Below are 12,349 nucleotides of genomic sequence, written 5' to 3' on the forward strand. Positions count from 1 at the left end.
GAGGTCGTGGGTTCGATTCCCGCTAATTTCATATGTGTGAGATTACTGAACCAGGGTCCTACGTCATGAATAGTTTTCATCATCAGTTCACGTCATCACCACAAAAAGTTGAGCTTTTGCTCCGCCTCCCGTTTCAGAATTGTCCATTTTCGTGAAGGGGCGATATGGAGAGAAAAATTGGAACGGAATTTGCAAGTGCATCATTGGTTCTACGTATTGAATACGTCACCTTGGAATTTTAGAAAATAGCCACGTTTTAATTTTGTGCAAAAGGCAGTTGTCTCATTTCGCAAGTCACATCCTACATTAAGTGGGTGGGTCTTGGTTTTACTGCTTTCAACAGCCATTGGGGGCCGTGGTAGCCCGATCGGTAGAGTGTCGAATTCGGGGCCGGAGGGTCCTGAGTCCGAACCTCGATGGTCGAAGACCCACCGTCGTCATTAAAGGGGACTGGGCGACGTTAAATATGCTCGTGGTCTCAATGTCCTCCAAGTGAAACGATACCTCTGGGGGAGCTAGCACCAGGTAGTTATTAGCTCTTGATCTAGTTCTAAATTCTCATTAACTGTTCGATCCGGTGATGGTGCTGCCACCTATCGATATAAAAAAAAAATAATGGAGGCAAGGCACTTAGTACGTAGTCCTCGACATAAATACAGTTGCAGTCAGTTGTGACTCGGAATCGTAAACAGCCATTGGTCAGAGATAACAACAACCCTGATAATTAATTTCAGTTGAAAATTGGCTTGAGTAGGGTTGCAATAAAAGAATGCAAGGCTTGAAATTTTTACTTTTACGATAACTCAACACAGTTATTGATGCAACTTAAATCTTTCAGGTCTAAATAATCACATAAAGAAAATATACTAAGAGTAAACTTTTTTTCATATCGCCAAAATGTTGCTAAACTTCAAAATATGGAACCTGTCCTTTCTTCCTTCCCTATCTATTTTAAGGAATGGTCCCGCTTTCTCAAACGATTGACAAGGGTCATTTGTTTGTGGTCGGACTATAATCTTTCACGGAACTTTCTCCTCTATCATTCCTATAAATACAGGCTAAATAATAGAAATATTAAGCGGCATCAGCATCTTTGAAGAATTGGTGAGAAAGACAAAACTAATCAGCACCAGCCTTAATCAGGTTACCACATGGATACGAAATTTTGTGTTGATCCTTACCCTCGATTAACCCTCTCGTCACTAAATTACAGAGGTGGGGAGAAATTTTTTCTTCCATTTAATAATCATAAAAAATACTGATATGCCATTATTATTTATTCTGCTTTCTTTATTTAAACAAGTATTCTTCCTGCTTTTTTTTTAATGAGCGCTGTAGTATTACTATTCATTTTTTAAAATGATTTATTTCAAAGGTGTAGCAAGAAATTCCTCAAGGGAGGTGCTCAGAAATATAAATAGGAGTAATCACTTTGATTTTAAATTCACACAGACAGTAATACATGAAATTGATAAGACCAGTGGTGACCAACCTCCTTTGTCCGGGGGTCGCACTTCATATAAAGATGAATCTCGCTGACCAGAAGATGCATCAACTTTAAATACTGTTGGCCCTGCTTAATCGGTTAACAGATATAGGAATAAAACCTCCCGGATCCGAATACTTCCCCATAGACTCAATGTTAAAAAACCCCGCTTAATCGAATAATTTCCCTGGATAATTGAATAATATCCATCAGCTTTCGCAAATAGTTTTGCTGAGAAAAATTTTGAATAAATTAAATAAAAAATTGACCTAAAAATATAAATTAATATTTTTCGCCGAAAACGGGCAAGACAAACATCATTCATATTCCATCAAAATAATTCCACTCCTCTATAAAATTTGTCTTTCTTCCCCCTTTGCCATTACAAAAAAAACAAAACAAAACAATTGATTGCGCAGTTGATAATTAAATTAAATAACACGAAGAAATATATACATTTTAGAGATAGACGATAGTAAATTGATAAAAAAAAATATTAAATGTAAAATACGGTAGGAGAGGAGGGGCAAAGGAAGTCTAGAAAAGTGTTCCTAAAATAACTTTGAACAAGGTTATTTTTCAAAAAATAATGTGTTCAAAAAAAAGTGCCAAAATAAAGATTTCACAACTCTAGTTGCGAGTTACTTTTTATAATTTTCAAACGACGTTTGAAAATTATAAAAAGTACCGTAACCATATAAAAAGTACAAGCACGTTACGTGCTTGTAATTGTAATTTCACGTGTAAACTGATTATTAAACTATTATTACGTTTTAGTTACGTTATTTAGTATTATTACGTTTTAAGACAAATTTGTCCATTTAGAAAGGCAAGAAATATACAACCGCTTAATCAAATTTCTTGGAATCGACGATATTCGATTAAGCGGGGGGCCAACACAATATATTCAAAAAATTTTTCTAAAAAACACAGAAAAGGAAAGAAAATTTCAAAGGAAGATTTTTTGTTTATTAATTAATACAAAGTTCCCATTTCAAAATTTTTGAAAATTGGGACTGACAGGTAAAAGCATAAGAAACGGTTAAGATGCGTACATTTTGCACCTAATTTGAAGAATTTGATAAATATGCATGTTCTTGAGAACCCCCTCAATCCGTAACCATGTGTCAGTTTTCATGACTTTTGAGCATTTTTGCTGAAAATCATGACTTTCCATGACCATTTTCGATTATAGTCGAAATCCATGATTTTCCCTGACTTTGCATATGCCCAAACACCCTGTCTGTATTTTCTGTATTTTACCAATGTCCTTAATTCTTTAGACCAATTTTATTTCCTATAATCTTTATTAAGACACTATTGAAAATTAATAATAATTTTTATGAGTCTCTTGAATCAACTCAGATTCAAATGATTTAAAATGTTATAATTGAATGAGAGTGGCAAAATTAGAGGTTTATAAGTCTACACAGTTAGACACATAAGGTTAAAAATAATGCTAAACACAAAATTATAAACGCCCCCTTTAAAAATCTATGATTTCTGTATTTTACCGATGTCCTTAACTGTTTAAATATCTAGTTTTAAGCAGCTATCGAAGAAAGAAAATGAAAAAAATTCTACGAAAAATTCATACAGAAATGTGACATTAAATCATTAAATCTAAATATATAAAAATCTTCTGCGCGGACGTTTGTCACCATAAGGATTTTAAACGGCTGGACTGATTTTGATCAAATTTTTTGTGTGAAATTAAGTTGTGGCAAGCATGGTTTCGAAGCACGATGGATCGAATCGGAAACGTTTTTGTTAATCAATTAAAACATTGGATGGTTATATCTCCCAAATGATTAATATTTATTTTAACCTATTGCTGAGCGAGAACTGAAATAAATATTTAACCCGTTGCCAAAGGACAATAAGAAAGCCAACTCTGCTTTTCGTAATGAAATTTCCTACTGTGACATGTCAATTGAGAATAGATAAGACGTAGAGAGAGAGAGAGAGTGAAGCCATTATTTCTCTTAAAAGCACCGATTTTAGGTAACGTGATATATTTTAAAGTAAAGTACAGGGGAAGGTTCACGCAAAATGTGTGTTCTGTCGTCATAGTTGAACCATATGACCAGATCAGTGCTTTAGGTTTTCCTAACCAAATGATCAGAAAGTACCAATCCATTAGAAAGTCAAATCCATCTGAGTTTTGGCACCAACATCAAGAATAATTACTTTAAGGATTATCAAACCAATCAGTACACTATTAAAGGAAAAGATGATGGAATTTAAAGACGAAACAATTTTGTTTACGTCCAGATAAATTACAACAGGGTAGTTATGTACACAAAAGATCAGTTTAGTGGAAAATCTTTATCTTTGGTGGAAAGAACAAATTAGGCAATACAATAGAAGACCGTTATAACGCCGACCTGTATAACGCAATTCTCTATAAACCGCACTACTTTTCAGAAGTTAAACAATACGTTTTGAAGTTTAAAAAATCCCTCTGTTTTGCTTTGCAAACATAAAAATTGTTAGGCAAATTAAATTTTGAAAGTTTTTCTTCTTTCCATCTTATTTCAAAGCTTTTAAATTGAAAATTAGTATACTCATAGTAAACAGAAAATACCAGATGGCTCTTGAAAATGCAGCTGTTATGCAAACCATGAAGCTAGCAGAAGTGCAGGATTTTGATAGTGAAACATTTATTTGTGAATAACTTATTTTAATATTGGTGCTTTAATACTCATTGCAGATAAAACTCATTTTGAAGTGCTAATATATAGATATATTCTGAATAATAGTTTCAAAATTTGTGAAATGATCTATATAACGCAAAAACCTGCATAACACAAAAGCTCTGGTCCCAAGCTGTGCGTTATAACGCTCTTCTACTGTATATGAAGTTTTGAAAGTTTTCGTTCGAAATATTGGACAGCTAATTGGTCGGAGTTAGCTTCGCTCACTGATCGGCTGGTTTACAGTAACGTGATGGCTTGGCGACTTTGGCTATAAGCAATTGAGTTGCATGATCATTTGTTTACATTTTAAAGCTACTGTTAATGTAATTTATTGTATTTTTTGCTTATGGGGCGAAAATTTCAAATTTTAAAGTATTGCCTTTTGTTTTTAAAGAGTGTTTTGTCATTTTAGTTGAAGAATGTGTTTATTTTACATCGGGAGGGAGGAGGGATGAGTGGTTTTTGCTTATACTTTATCAATTTTTAAACAATATCCTTTCGATTGTTTTATCCTTTTTCATGTGGGAGTTGTTGCAGCAGGATTTCCTGTTTGTTCTAGATGGGTAGTTAGTTTTTTACACTCAATATCTGAGCACGCTTTTTATCCTTTGAGTATGTCTGAAGGAACAAACCATCAAGTACGGGAGAAAAATAGTTAATAAAACAACTGCTCCAGTGGGCATTAGATAAATCAAGTTGTAATAAATATACACATTCTGACACCAAGCAGCTTAAAGCATTTTCTTTTTACTTATTTTTTTCAACAAAATTTTTATTTACAAAGTTTGAACAGAACAACGTCTGTCGGGTTCTCTAGTCTAATAATAAATCTTTAATTTCAGAACATTAGCTTTTAAAAAGTTCAAGCGATAGCATATTAATAAATTTAAATGCCACATCAAGACATTTTCATTAAAAAAAAAAAAAAAAAAAATAATAAGAAAAAAAAATCCCCTAAACATAATTTTTCTTCTGAAAGTTATTTAATAAAATGTGATTAACAAAATCACTTATAGTTCTAAGTGAAAATTAACAGCATAAAGGATATTATTGCACAATGAAAAAAAGAATAAAAAAAAAAAACACCTTTGCGCTAAAAATAAAATAAAACAAAGTAAAGTAATACAGCAAATTTGCAGGAGAATGTAGAAATGTATTTCGGGTCAGGTTACATGGAACCACTTTTCCCCAATGCAAAAAATTTTAGCTAAAAGACCAACAAAAGGGTTCTTTGCAACCCTGAAACATGTGTCTGCAGTTCCTTGCAAATTAGTGCCGATTAACATTGTTTTACTTTCGTTTAGACAGGAAAATGCCTAAAATCTTAAAATCATATGTTTACTTCGCATGTACAGTAGGCGCCACTTATGTGATCACGGTTAATGTTATCATTCGCTTCATCTTATATCAGAATCACGGAACATCGTATATCAACATGTGTTGAAAAAGTCTGATATTGTAATCAGTGTCTTTGTTTATCGTTACCACTTTTTCATAAACTTTCGATCTTTTTCCAGTTTTTGTTCCTGGATCAACAGAAATATAAGGGCAAACCCTGACAATAATAACTTTCTGTGTGGCATTTTGTGGTGTTCAATAGCAATACAAACTTTTTCTAGGAAGAAAACAACAGGAAGTTCTTTCTCAGTGACCCCACAACCTCCTAATAAGGTGCCTTTCATTTGCTCATGCAAAACTTGTCACTGGACATGTCCGTTGTTGCATGTGGTGATCTTCTTGCACTTTTGATGTAGCTTCCGGGAAGACAAGATCCCTTCCATCAGTAAAGCAAAAGAATTTTTCTTCCTGTCCAGTCACCTTAAAAACTTTAATCTAAATGGTCAAATATTTCATCCATAGAGGAAAAGCGTACTCTCAAGGAAGAAATTAACATTTTAAAACGTTTTGACAATTTACCCATGCTGAGTCAAAGAAATGCTGCAGTGCAGATAAAAGTTTCTCAGACATTATTTGGTAAGTTCTAAAGAATAGCGATGAGATTGAAAACAAAGCGAAGCTAAATGAAAATTCAAACAACAAGCAAAACCGTGATGGGGAAGATGGTGAAGTGTTGAATCTGCTTCGAAATTGTAGTTTACGAATATCAGGGGAAAAGATGCAGGAGTAAATGGGAATATTTTATTTTACCTATTACTATGGTTTTAAAAATTGAACATTTTAATTTTCCCTTTCATGACTCAGCTATTTCCATTTTGCTAATTTAGTTAATTTATAGCTTAAAACAGCGCTTAGTTGAGTCATTGTAATTTTAATTTGTGATCTTAAAAATAAAAGCTCAATTGAAAAAAAAAAGATTATTATTTTGTGTTTCCTGGATTCTTTTCGGTTATTGTTATCAGTACGTTATTGTTATCAAACTATATTTGTCCTAACGAGATCGCATTAAGCAGCGTCTACTGTATATACAGATGTACACACTTGCATTAAAAGGTTATAGTTATATTTCTATAAAACTTGGAAGTTCTGTAAAAATTCAATCATACCCAGAAAAAAAATTGTTGTTAATTGGTACAAATATTTTAAATGTTGTAATAAGTTCCTCTTAAGAAAATTGCCAAAAATGGTCATTTTTGTAGTTTTTAGTTAATATCATTGGTAACTAAACTCTTATAAAGATGAAACCTAGCTAAGAAAATTCTAGATCAGGGGTTCTCGAACTTTTCTGATTTGTAGCAACCTTTATAGAATTAGAATTTTTTCATGGCACTGTAGTCTATCTCCATTATATATATATATATATATATATATATATATATATATATATATATATATATATATATATATATATATATATATATATATATATATATATATATAATACATATATAATACATATAAATTCCCTCTTGGGTTTGGAAGCCTTATTGAAACAAATTACCAATACAGCAACAACACTGACGTTACAGGAGAATGAAACTGTATAAGTTTTGTTTCCGAAATGTTGAATCTTTGGATCTTTTGTGTTTCAGCAGGTCCAAAGTCTAATTTGTGTTTCATTCGCTTTTAACGCCATGATCAATCTTATAAAATGTGATTGTAATCTTTTGGCCTAAAGCTTGCAAATCCACATGAGTATGTTCCCATTGGGCACATACTCATGATCTTTGACGTAACACCATTAAAAATTCTCTTGGAGTTAAGGTCCAGAGAGCACGGTGGCCACGGAAGAAGTCAATTGTCCTCCATCAGAACCTCGTCAAAACCAACGACTAGGAAGCTCGTTATTGAGAAAATGGGGAATGTCAGTCAGATAATGGGGGTGCCCTACCTTGTTGGAAAATGAATGACCAATGATGGTGACAAGTTACAGAGAGTAACAAAAGACTTAGTTTCAAGATTTGATATCTGCCACATTACGAAAGGTACACATACCAAACATTTGGGAAATAAAATTTGTACAGTTTTTTTCTCAAGTAACGTCAACGTCGTTACTGTATTGGTAATGTGTTTGTTTAATAAGCCTTCCAAGCCCTGGAGAGAACTGCTGCAAAACCCGGACACTTCATGGAACCCCTTGCCAATTCTTGTCGCAGTCTAGGGTGCCGCGGCATCCAGTTTGAGAACCCCTACTCTAGATCAAGTCATCTTTTGAGAAAAAAAAAAACTATCTAAATTGGTTCAGTCGGGAACTACAATGCCACAGACATACTAACTCTCTACTGCGGACTGTGACTCTTGAGTTTATATTGAGTTTCATCATATTTCCCTCTACAAGGGATTTTTTTTTTTTTTTTTTGTTGATCAGCATGACTTGAATGGTGCAATATGACTGCTTCATATTTAGGTTGTTGGTACTGACACAAGTTAGTATTTCAGTCACTAATTCACAGAACTATTTTGAAAATATAAAATTTGTTTTAAATAGAAATTTACCTTATATGTGTTTAATATATTATTTTTCAACAATCTGTATATATACATATATTTTTTGAGAATAATAATTTGGGTAGTAGAGTGTTAAACTTATAAAACCCTTCCTTTTTGCAGCAAGAGTTAAAAAAGATGCCTTGAAGTTTACTATTAAAAAGGGGCTTTTTAATTAAAAATAAAAAATAAACTCAAATGTTCAAAGAATGATGTTTAATTATAATGAATATTTACATCCAACAAAACATGTTATTATATTCTTATAAAATAGTTTTAGAAGTATACAAAAAATACATAGTGATGAAAGATGAGTTGACAGCCGAAGAACTGAGTATGGAGAAAGATTATATACAAATTTGTAAACAGTAATTTATGAAGAAGAGCAGTCCATACTTGAAAACTTGTTTGAAAGTTGTTAGAACAAATTATTCACCTGAAAATTAAAATTTAAAAAATAAAGCAACTAATGTAAAATGAAAAAAAAAAAAAAGATCTTAAAGGAAAATGACATAATTAACATTGGATGCAAAGTTGTTCCTTTTCTCTGCATTACATAAAATAGGATGTTTAATCTAAACATATTTAAATCTTTATTGCCACAGAAAATATTTAGACCATTTGCACAGAAATTTAGCTAAAACAAAAGCATGTCCTTTTTAGATGAAAAAAATGCACTCTGAATAAATTATACACTGAATACACATACATTAGCATGCTAGAGAAATAAAAAATGCAAATAGAACAAAATTATAACAGCAATACAAAGGTAAATGGTCTCTAGCATGCTATTTACTTAGTTTTTTTGATCGGCTGCTTTTGTGCATCTTTAGACTTTGTGTTTGGTATTTTCATAACAACCTTAAAATAGTTTTTGCTCTTGGTACTAAATTTTTCCAAATTTTATAACCAATTTTCATAAAGCTTTTGATAAGCTTTCAAATGAACTGGATTATTTTTTAAGAAACATCTCTTACAAATTCAACACTCCGCTTACTGCTTTTCTTGAGTATAGACATCACTTTTTATCTGTTTTGAAATTAAAGTTTCGTGAAGTTGTTAACGAAGACTCTCTCCATTTCCATTTCTCAACTGATAAACATACCCTTAATGACCTCAAAAATGAATATGTCTTCACTATTGCTGATGTTAATTCTAATTTTTTTATTTGTTGTAAAAAGCTTTATGCTCATATCATTAAAACAGAACCAGAAAAAACCCCTAGCTATAAAATTTCTTCACTAAATCAAAACTAAATTTTAAAACATTTCATTGTTGCAAAAATTCAGTAATCCAACGTCAGAAAGCACAAATATTGCAAAATATTGCAGACACGTGTTTCGGTGTTACAAGGAACACCTTTTTCAATGCAAAGAAATGTGAGCTTCTGGATGAAAAGTCATCCGAGAAAAGCAACATGGTGGAACAGGAGATAGTATAAATATCAAAAAATAGAAATTAAACAAAACAAAAAAGATAAAATGACACCTGGAGGCAAAATTTATTATATAATTCCACCAGGAAAAAACCGTTAAGTAATAAATTTTCCAAGAAAACCCATTCCATTGATCCTCATATTCAATTCTCTTGTGAAAAAGAACAGAATAATTGCCTTCCATTTCTGGATGTTCTCGTTTCTCGAACTGAGTCCGGTTTTGAAACTACAGTTTATCGCAAACCTTTTGCTGTTTCATTACCCCCACATAGATTATCGTCTCACCCTCCTAATCAAAAATATTCAGCTTTCAACACATTTGTTTATCGTGCAATGAATATTTGTTCTTCACCTGAGCTTCTTAACGCGGAACTTAACTATTTAAGAGCTGTGGCTGTTGATAGAGACTATCCGCCCACCTTAGTTGATTCCATTTATAAAAAACTTTGCAAAAAATCTCAAAATGTTGCTCTTAATAGAACTTTTAACACTAAGAATTTAGTTGTTCTGCCTTTCTTCCCTGGTATTAGTTTTCAGGTTGCTAAGATTCTGAAGCGATTCCAATTCCAAGTGGTATTTTCTCCTATTAATAAACTTTCTTTCTCTTCTCTTAAAGATTTTATTCATCCTCTTAATTGTTGTGAGATCTATAAAATTGTTTGCAATTGCGGACTCGGATACATTGGACAGACCCGCCGTTCTTTGAAATTTCGGTTAAAAGAACATCAAAGCTATGTGAGGAAACAGCAGCTGAACAAATCCAGTATTGCCCAACACTGTTGGGAATCAAATCATTCTTTTGATTTTAACTCTCATCAAATTATTCAAAAATGCCCCAATTCGTTGGATCTTGATTTTTGGGAATCTTTCCACATCCTGCGGAACCGTTCTAATTTAGTTAATGATCTTACTGCAATTCCCTTTTTTCTTCTGTGTGGACTCCTTTGTTAAAATTGATTTAGTTTTTCTATTATTTTTATGTAAACGTCGTAAATTTCTTACTTTTATTTTTTTCATTTTTTGCTTTCTTATTTCGTTTTGTGATTAACTAATTCCAATATGTTTATCCTTCACTTTGTTCTTAAATGCATTTCTCCATTTGATACATTGCTTTCATACATAGTTTTTCCGGCTGGTAAATTTATTGCTAATTTATTCAGAGTGGTTTCATTTTTGGACTTTTTGCATTGTTTATGGGTTTTCTTGGAAAATTTATTACTTAACGGTTTTTTCCTGATGGAATTATATAATAAATTTTGCCTCCAGGTGTCATTTTATCTTTTTTGTTTTGTTTAATTTCTATTTTTTGATATTTATACTATCTCCTGTTCCGCCGTGTTGCTTTTCTCGGATGACTTTTCATCCAGAAGCTCACATTTCTTTGCATTGAAAAAGGTGTTCCTTGTAACACCGAAACACGTGTCTGCAATATTTTGCAATATTTGTGCTTTCTGACGTTGGATTACTGATTTTTTGCATCTTCAGCACAAAGGTATTTATTCGTTATCATTTCATTGTTGTTTATAAGTGTCAATAAACTGCCTAGTCCTCATTCCATTTGCCAACCTTACATTTATGCTACTCCAAAATACCACAAAACACCTTTCATTTTTTGATTCATCTATTCTGCCACCAATACAATAGGTAGAAATCTTTGCATCAAACTTGAATCTCTTCTTTAAAAAAATTTGCACCAGCTTAAACTTCGACAAGAAAAATGGTTTTGGATCATTTACAACAGTGTTGAAGTGATCAATCTTCTTAATATGCTTAATATTAATTGCTTAGAAACTTTCCATTTTGAAAATTTGTTTACCAATTTCCCACTTAATGAGCTTTTTTTTTTTGCAATTACAGAACTCTTCAAAAATGTTAACGGCTCCCTCATTTTGAATGAAATTTTTTTTTCTACAACTCTTTTTAAATTTTGTACTTTCAATATTTTTTTCCAAAATGGTAACTCATGTTTTCTGCAAATTAATGGTATTGCAATAGGCACTAATTTTAATTCTACATTAGCAAACCCTTTTCCATTCTACTATGAAAGAAAGTTTCCATTGATAAAATCCTTCCTCTGCACCTCTTCAATATGTGGTTCATTGAAAAAGCCATTTTCGAAACATTTCATACATGTCACAAGTAAGTGTAAACAATAGAACAAGAAATCACAGGTGTTAAGTCCTTTACTGTACTCCATATTAAAAGGAGTTCTTTTGGCCTTTGGAGTCTTCTGTGCAGGGGAAAGGATTTTTAAACTTTTGCTTGTTTGTATATTTAGCTATCAAACTTCAAATCATCTTTAAAAAAACTTCAGAATTACAAGAAGTAAACGTTAAGATATGCAGGGTGATTAACAAGAAATCCAAGAAAAAAGGGATGGGACCTGAAAAAAATTAGATAAATAGTAATATGTATCTCAAATTGACTGCACATCCTCATATAAACAATAGCCGATTATTGAGTAACTCGATCTGGCAACTTAACAGTTTAACTGGTAAGACTGTGTCGTTTTTAGGGAAATGAAGAAAGGAAAAAATAGTCAACAATATATGCTACATACTGGAGTTTAGAGTTAATCCAATGGAGTTAGGGTTATAATTTCAACTATTAAACTATCACCAAACAGGCAATGGCTTTGTTCAAATGTAGAAGCAATTTTCACCAGTCGACGGGCAACTTTCTAGTTATTAAATAATCCTCTTTTCTGTCGTGGAAAAATTTAAAAGGAAATATTTTACAAATTTAGTTTGTTTTCAAAGTGCACATGAAAATGCTTAAGAAATGGCATTTTTTTTTATAAAGAGTCATAAAATAATTTTTCACACATTTTTATAATTTAATATA

At 32.1% G+C, this 12,349-nt stretch overlaps 1 protein-coding gene across 4 annotated transcripts in view; it reads right to left on the reverse strand.

Annotated features, from left to right (window-relative positions):
- Positions 1-8,287: 8,287 nt before the first annotated feature.
- The window catches only part of LOC129229325 (cellular tumor antigen p53-like), a 78,255-nt gene continuing 74,193 nt past the window's right edge, over positions 8,288-12,349 (reverse strand). For all 4 annotated transcript variants that reach the window (XM_054863612.1, XM_054863615.1, XM_054863614.1 and 1 more), the window contains one exon: positions 8,288-8,506. In XM_054863612.1, the coding sequence (XP_054719587.1) occupies positions 8,499-8,506 (8 nt within the window). In that variant the 3' untranslated portion in view covers positions 8,288-8,498. The remainder of the gene's footprint in view (positions 8,507-12,349) is intronic.

Source organism: Uloborus diversus, chromosome 9, assembly GCF_026930045.1.
Source record: "Uloborus diversus isolate 005 chromosome 9, Udiv.v.3.1, whole genome shotgun sequence".
Lineage (NCBI taxonomy): Eukaryota > Metazoa > Arthropoda > Arachnida > Araneae > Uloboridae > Uloborus > Uloborus diversus.